Source organism: Lactuca sativa, chromosome 7 (assembly GCF_002870075.4).
Source record: "Lactuca sativa cultivar Salinas chromosome 7, Lsat_Salinas_v11, whole genome shotgun sequence".
In the NCBI taxonomy this organism is placed as follows: Eukaryota; Viridiplantae; Streptophyta; class Magnoliopsida; order Asterales; family Asteraceae; genus Lactuca; species Lactuca sativa.
The window spans coordinates 82,290,910-82,304,553 of NC_056629.2; the positions used below are offsets into that span (position 1 = coordinate 82,290,910).

General features: G+C 29.3%; 1 protein-coding gene across 2 annotated transcripts; it reads left to right on the forward strand.

Annotated features, from left to right (window-relative positions):
* Positions 1-6,621: 6,621 nt before the first annotated feature.
* Positions 6,622-12,305, forward strand: LOC111913975 (protein CHLOROPLAST IMPORT APPARATUS 2). 2 transcript variants are annotated; one of them, XM_023909702.2, is made up of 3 exons: positions 6,622-8,550; positions 10,808-10,958; positions 11,975-12,305. In XM_023909702.2, the coding sequence occupies exons 1-2, from the start codon at positions 7,492-7,494 to the stop codon at positions 10,910-10,912; spliced, it is 1,164 nt and encodes a 387-aa protein (XP_023765470.1). In that variant the 5' UTR covers positions 6,622-7,491; the 3' UTR covers positions 10,913-10,958; positions 11,975-12,305. The 2 variants fall into 2 exon arrangements, with proteins under 2 accessions (XP_023765470.1, XP_023765468.1); XM_023909700.3 differs by having other exon boundaries at positions 6,629-8,550; positions 10,803-10,958.
* The last annotated feature ends 1,339 nt before the right edge of the window (positions 12,306-13,644 follow it).

The following is a 13,644-nucleotide window of genomic DNA, read 5'->3' on the forward strand; positions in this document are numbered from 1 at the left end:
ATATATATATATATATATATATATATATATATATATATATATATATATATATATATATTGGTATGGTTCTGTCCATCTCTTATCCGAATTGATTCGATTTGGATCTAACTAAATTGTGGTTATATTGATAAAAGTTAATAAAGTTGATGTAACCGGGTTACCCGATCTTGGAACCGGAACCGCCGGTTCCGGGGTATCGGGACTGGTTCCAAAAATTTAAAACCCGCCCAGACTGGTTTCACTTCTGATTCTAACTTTATAGCAACCGCCGGTTTCGATTCTCGCTAAATGAGGCCGGTACCCACCTATGCTCATCCCTACCTAAAACTTAAATATATTTTATCTATAAAAATATGTACGAGAAAATGTCTCGTTAGCTAAATGAGTTTTAGACAGAAAATACTTTTCAAAACATTATAAGAAAATCTTTTACCTTCAGTTTTATGGATTGCCTAATACGATGTATGTACTGCATAAACACATTCCAATTCAAGATTGGGTAATTAATACCTCCACATAGGGCCTTCCGACATCATTAGTTCCCTTTATTTATTTATTTTTATGCTCCAAACTTTATTTGTATATATAGACTCTAGTTATAGTTATGATACATCATATGCACATCATAATAGAAAGTTGGGACCAATCAATCATGACATCATAGCTAATAGATATCTATCTTGCAAAGGATACACCACCCCGATAGTCTTCAATGTCACTTGATTGTTACATCACGTTTCAAGACCAAATTATCAATCCAAACATAATCTTATTCTATTATATGCATGAGTGTCACTTTTCCTTTATGCATTTTAATCACATAATGTGTCATGTCATGAATGATGTTGTAACCAAAAGATCTTAGATAACATGAGAAGCTTTATATTTTTATCTACATAAGAAATATATTGTTTGTAAATAACATCAAAAGTAGTAAAAAGTATACTCTAACTTTCATCAAGACTATCCAAAGTATTTCAAAGTATTAAAATACTTGACATTCTTTTATCAAAACTATTTAAAAGTTACCAAATGCTTCACTTTTATCAAATATATTCAATAGTATCAACATACTCTACTTTTATCCAAAACATAGTATCAATATACCGTACTTTTATCCAAACTATTCATTAGTAGAAAAATACTTTACTTTTATAAAAACTATCTCAAAGTATCAAAATGAAAGAATTTATCAAAACTATTCGACAGTATCTGCATCATTTATCAAGTTATAAGAGAGTTTATCAATAAATACTTTTACTTATGTCATGTATCCCTAAAGGGGAAAAGATCCATATATACTCACCTCAGGAATTTAGTCATACTAATTTATATATTCTCTTTGCTCTCAGATTTCATTCAAATCGATCCAATGATGCCATAATATATGTTTAGTACACACAATTATGTTCAACTTGTCTTCATTACCCTTATGTTATTAATCAATAAACCACTTTTACCTTATTTCCATTATAACACATCCTAGGTGATTTCATTATACCATTATGTTAACAATAAAGCCTTTGATTCACTTGGTTTTACATAACTATAATATTTCTTTTTGTAGTTAATAAATTCAAAGTAATAATAATAATACATCCTAGGTGTTACACCCATAAATTTTATACTACCAATAAATACTTATGGTTGTACATTTCTCATGACATATACTCACGATATAATTCGATTTTCCAAAAACCTTCATAAGGTTTTCCAAAGTTTGTATTCTTTAATACATTCCAAATACTTTACCATGTCTTTTATAACCATCACTGTTCTTTTACAACTTTCAAGATTTCATTATCTTGAAAACCACTTTTAACCTTTACAGCTTCAACAAGTCATAATGGTCAAACATGGGAAATCTACTTTCCAATATAAGATTGAAAGATAAACTGCATATACAGATATCTGTAACTGTGTTTCCCAAAGTAAACATTTAATGATTTTCCACTCACGGGAACCTTTAACAATATTTCCCTAAGGAAATCTTTAACCATCTTCCATTCACGGGAACATTTACCAATATGTCCCGAAAGAATCCTTTAACCATGTTCCACTTACTGGAACATTTTAACAATATTTCTCGAAGGAAACCTTTTATGATGTTCAACTCACAAGAATCTTTAAAAATATTTTACAAATGAAACCTTTTATGATGTTCCACTCACGGTAACCTTTAAGAATATTTCCCACAGGAAACCATGTTCCACTCACGGGAACTTTTAACTATAGCTTTTGAAAGAAACCTCTTATGATGTTCCACCCACGAGAACCTTTATCAATGTTTCTAGAAGGAAACCTCTTACAATATTGCATTTATAGGAACCTTTATCAATGTTTTCTGATGGAGACCTCTTATAATGTAAGGAATTCATACACTCAACAACTACTATCAACGGGAAATCCAACTTGGTAATTGTCGTTAGAATGTCCTTTTTCCTTTTATTGAGAAGCCATCTTTCAAATTCACGAACCATATATATATATATATATATATATATATATATATATATATATATATATATATATATATATATATATATATATATATGGCTAGTGAAGGCTTGTCGTGTCACCCAATGGGTTGCGTCACGACCCACGTGTCTCCTAGTGTCTGCCACGTGTCATGCTAACATGACATGTGTCCTGCCACTCATCAATGCTTATACACCCCGACTTAACCTGTTATGTCATGAATTTTTGCAACATATATCTCTTTTTGCCACATACGTGTCCATTACCTGGACACGTCAATGTGCCTCGTAGACTAGAGAACTTGTCACGTTCTTTCATTTTTCCATTTTCTTGACTTTTCTTAAACATTCTATCTCCAAAACGGGCTTTATATATGCCGAATAGAGTATACTCAAATTCTTAAATTTTTAGTTGTTACAAATCACTTCCCCTTAAAAGGATTCTATCTTCGTAATCTTTTTTCAATTCATGATCATTGTTTGGGAAGTAACTCTTTTTTATTCAATTATATCAATCTACTTTTCCTTTTTATTCAATTATATCAACCTAATTTGTTAATTCATCCCATTTATAGTTAAAATTACTTTAGATGGTCTAGATACTTTACTTGGTTTTGAGGTTCATCACTTATGTATGTGTATTTTCATGTGCATGTTTCATCTCTTATCTCTCTTGCATCCAAGGACATATTTGTGTGGTTAGGAAACTTTATAAGATTTTTGAGGGATGAAAAAAGTTGATAGAGATGCAGTCATACGAGGGATAAATCAAGCCCATAAGAAGACTTGAGGGATGAAAAACCTTGTATAAAATAAGTCATAGTACTCATATATAAGCATGCATCATCCCAATTATCCACCATACAAACATGTCCATGAAAATGCAAGAGACATATGGGATGAAAGATGTCCAAGAATAGGCTAAATGCACGAGTGATAACTAAAAACCATGAACCTCATGCATAAGATGCAACATGTATATAATTAACTTAAGATCTTTTTTTTTAAAAGAACTTTAGATCTTTAACATCATTTAAAATGCAATTTCATAAAATAAAATACTACCATCCAAACATGTAAAGCCTGATAACCACCATAAACAGTTAAACACATATTAAATCATCATAAAATAGAAATGAAAGAAATCAAAATATTAGGTTTTTTGTTAAGAAAAAAAATGTTTTATCTCTTGTGAAGAAAAATAAAAGTGAAATCAGGAGTTCAACTCGAAATCTGCAAAAATTGCTAAACCGAAAAGGTTCAAACCCCCACCCCACCCCTCATGTTTTGATAAAAGATTCTTTAAGTTTAAACTGAAAAATAAAAAATGTTAGGGTTTTTTTATGGAATCAACCCAGCAAAAAAAAAATTAGATTATATAATAGTAAAAATCATAGTCATGAAACTTGTATCATTATTGCAAGATTGAAAATTATTCAAAATTCAGTTATATATATATATATATATAATATATATATATATATATATATATATATATATATATATATATATATATATATATATATATATAGGTAGGTTCAAATGTTTCTCACATCTATTATGTGTTACAATACACCAATAAGAATTGAGTAAACATTAAATGTATATTAAATGATATCCATATTTATAATTCATTTTTATGAAAACTAATTTAATTCGTCATTAATATCAATAATAATATTTTTTCAGAATTAATTCATATATAAAATAATAAGAGTGTATTCTAGGAGAACGAGAGTATATTCTGTTAGAATATACCCTCATTCTTCATATTTCATACAACCTTATTGTATTTTAAGTGAATGAGTCTTGAAATAGTGTTATTGCTGACATAAAAACCTAGATACAAATTTATTCTGAAAGAATGTTATTGCTGACATTAATGACGAATTTAATTAATTTCCATAAAGAGAAAAATTTTAATTATTGATATCATTTAATATACATATAATTGTGGAAACCATTTAATATCTATCATTATTTAATTAAATAATAATATAATTTTACTAAATTTCTATTGGTGCATTCTAGCACATAATAAATGTAAAAAATACTTTAGCCTAGCTATATATATATATATATATATATATATATATATATATATATATATATATATATATATATATATATATATATATATATATATATATATATATATATATATATGCTTAGGTTATTTTGTTTTTACTAACTATTGTATGCCAGAATACACATATTGGACCACCGGATGGAATAATATCAAATGTTATGATCTGAGGGTTTATGATATTACAATAGGGTAACATGTATCATATAATCACACAAATTTCAGCATAATAGCATTTTAGTCAATTAACCTATATTAAAAAAGGAAATTTTCAGATTTCTAGGGATAATTATTTATTTTTAAAAATCTGAATATTTTAAATTAATTCAAAATTATAAATCCGATTTTATTTTGTTAGAATGACAAAATGTTAACCATAAAATAGGAACTATATTTTCGATTTTATTCTCAGAATATGGTTTCATTCAAGATATTTTTTTATATTTAATATGCTTAAAGAGTTATACAACACATTATCAAGAATAATATAAATTCGTAAAGAAGAAGACTATAAACAATTATTATATTCATTCTGAAAAAAAAAATATGACTAATAACGGTTTAAGAATTACATTATTCTTAAAGATTAAAACTAAGAATGATTAAAAAAAACATTAAAATCTAACAAAAACACTAATCAATTCTGAAAGAATATTATTCTTAAGAAACGTTTTGTACATTATGACATAATACATTCTGCTAGAATACACGTTGGTTCTCTATGTTTGCTTCCTTTTCCACGTAAATGACAGCCTCTTCAAAACCTAAATCCACAAAGAAAACATAATCAACTTTCAAATATTAAAAAGTTCAGTGCATTCTAAAAGAATAAAAACTGTGAATTCTAACAGAATGTGGTACACATTAAAGAATTGTAACTTGTTCTAATAGAATGTAATCCTAAAAACCGCAATGAAAAAAATGTGATCTTATAAGCATTTCATCGATCATTTAGAGTGCAGAAAAATTATGCAAAATGAAATGTATAACAAACCTATATGAAATCACGGATGACAACAGTCTAAACCCAAGAATCCCAAATGATAATAATATATCAAAAATGTATATCAAAAGGGTTGTACAGTGGCACATAAAATTCAACAAATAAAAAACTAGATAGCAGCCAATACTTAATATAATTAGACATGGAACATGCGAGAGATAAATAAGCATAAATTAAAAGCTTCTTTTTATGCCACAATTATGATGAACGAATGATACCAATATTTTATTTGTCGACAATACTAAGAAAACACACAATTGATTTATAATCTTGATTTCATATGTTTCACATTAGCAAATATAATGAAATCAGAAATTGAGTAAAAAACACATACCATGGCTACGATTTGAAATGAAACTCATTCTCTATTATCCGACAGTTGTGGTGTTAGTGTAAGACGACAACGGCGGATCTATTCCGACAATGAATAACAGTGTCCGACGGTGGAGAAGGGGGAGGAAGAAGCGGCAATGGTGATATGATGTAGGTGATGATGAAGAACGTGATGAGGGAGGTCGACGGCTAATAGGGTTTTTCAACTGATTTCTCTAATTTTTAAAGGATATTAAATGTTTTAAATCTTTACCATAATTAATTCTAGTCAAGATTACTGTCATACCCTTACTTATTTATTAAATTAATAAATTAATTGCTAATTTGTGATTGGTGCATTTAATCATATAATATTTGCTAATTTGTAATCGGTGATCTATTTAAAATATTCATTTACGACAATCAGAACCATATCCAAAATAAAAATAGATCACCTACACCTCTTTTTGATCCTCCAAAAACATAGTCCGCATGAGTTCCAATTAATGCTTAGACCTTTTACTACATCTTTCTCCTAAAAGGGTCACTCACCTTAGCCAATGTAAAAAGATAAATTATAGAGAGATAGATGCGAAAGAAAGATACTCATCGTCATAGGCCAATGGCCCACACAAACACTGGTCCCCTTCCAATCAGAAATGCTTACAACCTCTCTTTCTTGTCTCTTCTTCTGTACTCATTCTCTCTTCATTGCTCCATTGCAACCTCCTCATTCTCAACTTGTCTTCAAATTAACCCTCCATAGGCCAATGGCCTAAAACTTACTTAGTTGATTTGTAGAACTCCTTACTAACAGGTTAGTTACTCGATTCCTCTATGCCTATTTTATGTGTCACATAATACTCAGTGAGTCAGTGACCACGACTCGTGTGGCCCACTATGGTTGCTGAAATTACAGGATCACTCATAGAGATAAGAGAAGAAGAATTACAGAGAGAAAATGAGAGGGGGGTCTACTACAGGACTAACAAACAGATTTTTTTCTTCCCTTTTTATCTCTTCTCCATGCCCGTGACTCCATACTATCTCTCTGTCTCTCTGTGTGTATTTTTATGTTTTTTTTTTTTATTTCTTTTTATAAATCTTGATCGGATATTTTCTTGTGTTTCTGGGATAAGCCAACTCATGATAAGTAAAAATCTTGGGATTTGTGTATTCAAATCTTTTCAAATAGAGTACACGTACTATATATGTACCTCTCTGTTTGTGTTCTACACTTCCACTTTCTTGATTGAGCAAAGTCTCTGCCTTCTTTTATGAATTCAAGGTTGATTTTTTATCAACTTTTGCAAGTTTTAAAAAACTGTTTCGGGGATCCTCTTATTCCATTCCATTGCTTATTTTAATCTTGTTTCAATTTTTTATAAGATTCCAAAAAGTCGGCACTTTTTAGGGTTTAGGGGTTTTCTTGTTTTTCTTTATGCGTCTTAAACCAATAGCAAACTCTTTCTCCATTGAATTCAACAATTTCCTTGATTAGGGGAATTGGGTTTTCTGAGTTTCTTCCATTTCATCTCACTTTCTGAAGATTAATACCTTTTTGGGTTCTTTCATGAATTTTGGGGTGAATTGAGTTTCTTGGAGTCTCAAAAATGTCATCTTGTTTAAGTGGAGGGACAGGAAGAGCTTATGGATTTGATATCGAAAATATTGTGAAATGTCCATCATCAACTTCTAGTAGAACTTCTAATTCATCTTCTCCATCTTCAACTCTCTCTGAATCAAGCAATTCTCCAATAGCAATCTCCAATCGGAAACCACGAACTCCTCGAAAAAGACCCAATCAAACTTACAATGAAGCAGCTGTTCTTCTTTCGATAGCTTGTCCCAAAGTTTTCTCAACTAAAAACCTTACAAAGAAGAACAGTAATCTTTCGAAATTCTCTAGACAAAATAGCATTTCTATGCATGAGCCACCGGAGTTGCTTTTACCATTTCCGATGATAAAAAACTCCGGTTTCCTCCTTCATCAGCCAATTTTGGAGAAACCCAGTTCATTGTTTGATTCAAAACTAGCAAGTTCTTGTCTGAGTCCAAGGGAAACCGAATACCGGAATTGTAATTCCGGTTCGAATTCCATGGAATTGTGTGATGGGTTTGAAGATGACTTCGATACAGAGTCAATGCTTGATGAAGAAATTGAAGAGGGGATTGATAGCATCATGGGGAGCTCGAACTCCACAATCCAAAACTACAAATCATCTGATAATTTTTCTCCAAATTCGAAAACTTGTTATGGGTACCCAATGGGGCTCGGATTTGGTGGGAATTTGGAGTTTAATTTTGGTTTCGGAATGAGGAATGGGGTGAGGGCATTGAAGAACGGTGATGATGGGAATTGGTGGAATTTTCCGACGGTGAATGTGGTGAACATTTCGCCGCCTGTGGCGGCAGCAATAGTGGCTCCGGGAAAGGTAAAGAAAGCTCCGGTGGAAAAGAAGAAGAAGAAAATTGAGGAATTGATGAAGAGGTCGGAATCGGATTTGGAGCAGGGGAATTCGAATCCAGGAGAGGAGAATTCCAGTCCTGAAATTGGGTCCAGATTGCTATTGAAATTGAATTACGACGACGTCTTGAATGCTTGGTCGGATAAAGGGTCGCCGTTGCCAGAGGAAATTTCCGGGTCGGAGTCTCCTGGAGGTGACATCCATGTAAGTGCTCTCTTGAAATAACTTCAAATCTAATTTAGATTTTTTACTATATTATTCACACAAAGGTTTTGTAACTTTTGTTAACTAATTTTGTAAACTCTCAAATTTATACAGTTTAAATATAATTGTATTTATTATCATGCATAAATAATTGACGAGGCTTTCATTTACTTGTTATTTTACTTTCATTTTATTCTTGTTTTATTTAGTTTACTGAATCGTAAAATAAAGTCATTAAAATTGTTTGGATTAATTTATTCGGTATTAAAATATAATAAACTGATAATTGTTTTATAATGTTTGGTAAAATATGTTTATATATGTACAAAACAACATCATTACATTATATTAAGTTATTTGTTTTTATGTATAACGATTCATTTTTAATAATTATATCAATATTCTTTTATTAAAATATAACATTAAAAATATCTTACAAAATTTTTTATTGATAATATTTAATGGTATTCTTTTATAGGAATTTTTAACAATAATTTTAAGAGAAATTTACAAAAATAGTCATTTACACTAATGACATTACAAAAATAGCCAAAAAAAATCGAAATTACAAAAATAACCAACGATTTCGCAGATGGAGATGCCCCATCTGCGAAATAAGTTTCTCATCTGCGAAAATACAAGCACCTAAAGCACAGTTGTGCTATAGGTGCTTGTACTTTTGCAGGTGGTTTTAATTTTTTTTTTTTAATATTTTTGCTGTATATATAGGGGTAATTTCGCAGATGGAATAGGTCTATCTGCGAAATACTCTCACTCTATCTGCGAAATCGTGGTATTTTTTGTATAATTTTTTTTTTTTTAAGTTTGACTATGAAATGAATTGGTTTGACTACGAAATCATGTTGCTATATAAAAAGTTTTGTAGAAATTATACAAAATTATAATTTCATAGTCAGACTTAAAATATATATATATATATATATACAAAAAATACCACGATTTCGCAGATAGAGTGAGAGTATTTCGCAGATGGACCTATTCCATCTGCGAAATTACTCCTATATATACAGCAAAAATATTAAAAAAAAAAAAATTAAAACCACCTGCGAAAGTACAAGCACCTAAAGCACAGTTGTGCTTTAGGTGCTTGTACTTTCGCAGATGAGAAGCTCATTTCGCAGATGGGGCATCTCCATCTGCGAAATCGTTGGCTAATTTTGTAATTTCGATTTTTTTGGTTATTTTTGTAATGTCATTAGTGTAAATGACTATTTTTGTCATTTTCTCTAATTTTAAAAATAAAAAACTAAACCATCAATAATATAACATATATCCATATTTAATGTCCGAGTACTTTATATGGCTTGAATTCATTTTAAAGTGCTTTGTGTTTCAAGAAAAATAAAGATAAGGATAAAATTGGTAAATAGATTTTTACAATATGAGTTTTTTAAAAGTTTTTTCTAAAAAAAACTTTTCAAAAGTAAAAATATACTATGATAGTTTATTCAATTCAAAGTTTTTTGAATAAGTTTGTTAATTAGCTAACTGTAGTTAAGAGTTTTTTCATTTATTATGTAAGACCCACAGATTTTGAACCGCAACATCTACACACAATTTATAAAAATTAAAATGAAAAAGTCTCCTATTGTAAAAATAGAAAATAATAAATAAATAAATAAATAAATAACTCTATTATTGTGCATTGATATGGATGCTCTAACTAAAGCAATAATAACATATTAAAAACTAATTATTTAAGCAAATACACTTTTAAACTTAGTATAATCAAAATTTTAAAAAGATTTATTAATAATACAAAAATACAACATATATTAATAAACATTTTATATAAATAATTCAAAAACATATCCAAACTTATAAATCAAATTACTTCAAAATAATAGATCTGCTTTACAATATTTTATTCAAATATTGATAGCCATACGTAATCATTTCGAAATTTTATAACATTATTCTATGATGTTCAAAATTAAATATTTTGTTCTATTCTAAAAATATTTAATTTTGTATTTGTTTATATCAAAAGTTGACATTTTGTTCTAGAAAAACAGAAAAAAAAAAACCATCTACACTCATTAAAATATACACCTATTAAAATATATCATGATCAAAATTATGTTCTAATATATAATTAGGTCTTATTTTGTCTGCACTCCCTGCTTCTAAATATTTAATTCCAAACTATCACAATGTACTATAATATGAAGTTTAATATTAAATTGATATTATCATTCTCACTCTTACTTGTGTGTTGTTTTTATCGTCAGGCCAGATTAGCCCAAATAGACCTATTCTCAGAAAATGGTGGATTAAGAGAAGCCAGTGTAATGCGTTACAAAGAGAAAAAACGAACACGTCTTTTCTCCAAAAAAATTAGATACCAAGTCAGAAAGGTCAACGCAGATAGACGGCCTAGATCCAAGGTATATATAATTGGTTAATCATTTACTCATTTTCTCATTAGTAAAATTATATTTGACATACCAATTGAAAAAACTAGTTGTAAAATAATAAAGAGAATTTTTGATAAATTAACTTATAAGAAATATATGAAATGATATAATAATATAGGTAAAAAATTGAATTTTTTATATTTAGTAAAAATCTTTTTTGAAAAACCTATAGAAAAACTCAACAAATTCGTGAAAACGTTATATTTTTTTAGAAATTTAGCTTGTAAATTATTTTTTTTAGTTTTACAAATATAACACCCTAAAAATCTCTGAACACTCCAAACATAGCATAGCGAGTGTTGCAAATTTGTTTAATGTTTAATATTATATAAAAACCATAATATTATTCAGACTATATACTATAAATAAACCATTATATGATTAAAATATGTTTTAAAATTCATTTATGGTATCTCAATATCTCGTTGTCATAGATTAATTGGTTTTGTGGGACTGACAACCCCACAACGAGCAAAAGTAAGGTGCTATTAATACAGTAATAATGATTGATGCATGATGGATAAAGTATAAATTCTCAAGTATGGATAAAGTATAAATACTCTTTGAAGGTCTAAAATAATAATTGCGAAATTATTATGTAATGGAATGTTGGAATAAACTTACTGTTTACAAATAAAATTGTTGCATATTGGATGCGATGATAAAATACAAGATTCATTTCGAAAAATATCCATGACAATATAGTCATTCAATTTTTAAAATAATTGAATTCATATGCTCTGACTTTCTTGTAATGGTATATATGTCTAGAAATATTATTTTTTGTGCATGAAACTAACATAAATCTCAACGCCCTTAAAAGGTGTGAAATTCTAAATGTTAAACCATTTGTAACTATCTAACAACTCACAACATATAAAGTACAACCCTTAAAGCATGTGTTACTACCAACCATTTCACAAAAACACCATTACATTGTTAACTAATATTTCTAGTGCTTATGTGTCTACTTTGTGATTTTACAGGGGCGTTTTGTCAGAAGGCCAAACTCTCCCACTTGTGAGGACACATGACACCAATTTACGACCCTCGTCTTTTGTTGATCACTTACTGGGTCCTTTTTTTCTTGTCCTTTTTACAATTCCAGATCTTACTTTGCTTTCTTTTTGCGATATGTAGTCTTCCTTGAAGAGAGGTGAGAGTAGTTAAGAAGAGAAATGGATAGGAATGAGGTAGTAAAGAGAGAATTCCACATTTTTGTAATCTATAATTCAATTGTAAGATTTGTTCTTTTCATATATGTAGAGAAGAAAACGAAATATTAATAATTTAATTCTATACATGGATGTTATAATATTGGTCATGAACCTTGAATTAAATATATTTATTTGTCAGCTTAGGACTGTTTATGCAAAGTTTCTATCAATTTGGTGTATATATATGTATTGCATACTTAGTGTTTGGATTAACGCCATAGTTAGCCCTCTAAGTTCTATCTTATGTTATTTGATGTGAATAATATATAAACTTTTAGAGTAAATTACGGAAATCGACCCTATGGTTTGGTCAAAGTTGTAAGTTTGGTCCCTAACTTTTTTTTTTTGCATTCGGATCATCCCTGTGGTTTGATTTTGTTGCGTTTTTAGTCCCTTATGTACATAAAGTTAGGGACCAAAAGTGCAATTTTGACCAAACCATAGGAACGAAAAACGCAACAAAATCAAACAACAGGGACGATCCGAGTACAAAAAAACGTTAGGGACCAAGAATGCAATTTTTACCAAACCATAGGAACAATTTCAGTAATTTACTCAAGCTTTTATGTGGTACACCAGACCACCAAATCCCATTTTAAAGTATTCTTAGATCCTACTTCATTCCTTACACTATTTTTGTAATAAATAGTATAACATCTATTTTGGTATTATGCTCACTTACATCAAAGTTGTGTCAAAGTTTCATGTGTAGTTTTAATCCATCAAGTTTTATTTTTATTTATTAACTATGATTAGGTATATTTAAATGTAGTAATTATATAAGATTAAAAGATCATTGGTTTGTCATATATTCCATGGAGTATGGTGTCTTAAGGATTTCAATCAAAAGAAATTAAGAATGATGGACTCTTCATCATCCACTATTTAAGCACCGATGAAGACCGGATACTCAACAGGTAAGTTTATTGTTCATCTATCTTATTGTGATTCAATTGTGCTTGTGTAATGTTTGATCCATATGATTGTGGAGTAATGTGGCATGTGGTATCATAATGACTTATAACATGTCACAAACACAATTCATTTACTCCATGTCGATTTTATTCAAAAACCTAATTGATGGAATAATCAAAATCATTTCAAGTAAAGTATAAAAACCCATACTATTAGTTTTTTTTTCGATCCATCTTATGTCAAACACCATACAAGTAACCATTCAATGTGACTCCAATACCTAAATATGAGAATTTCATGAGTGGACTTCGAAAATTTAAGAAGAAATCAAATCATTATAGAAGTTTATAGTGTTTGAAGGAAGTGATGGAGACACCCCCAACATAAGGATATGTTGACTTAACATATTGCTCTACCCTTCTAACAAAAGGATATGCTTTATTCCTGGGGTCCGTTCCAAAGTCTATCACACCGATGGTGGTTTTTCGAAGGGTTCTTTAAATGTTAAAAAAAAAAAATTCTAA

Bases quoted from the DNA above. Each gene is read 5' to 3' on its own strand.
- LOC111913975 (XM_023909700.3), top strand. From the start codon at position 7,492: ATGTCATCTTGTTTAAGTGGAGGGACAGGAAGAGCTTATGGATTTGAT. The intron at 8,551-10,802 runs GTAAGTGCTCTC...TTTTATCGTCAG, and splicing joins CTCCTGGAGGTGACATCCAT to GCCAGATTAGCCCAAATAGA. The intron at 10,959-11,974 runs GTATATATAATT...GTGATTTTACAG, and splicing joins ATAGACGGCCTAGATCCAAG to GGGCGTTTTGTCAGAAGGCC.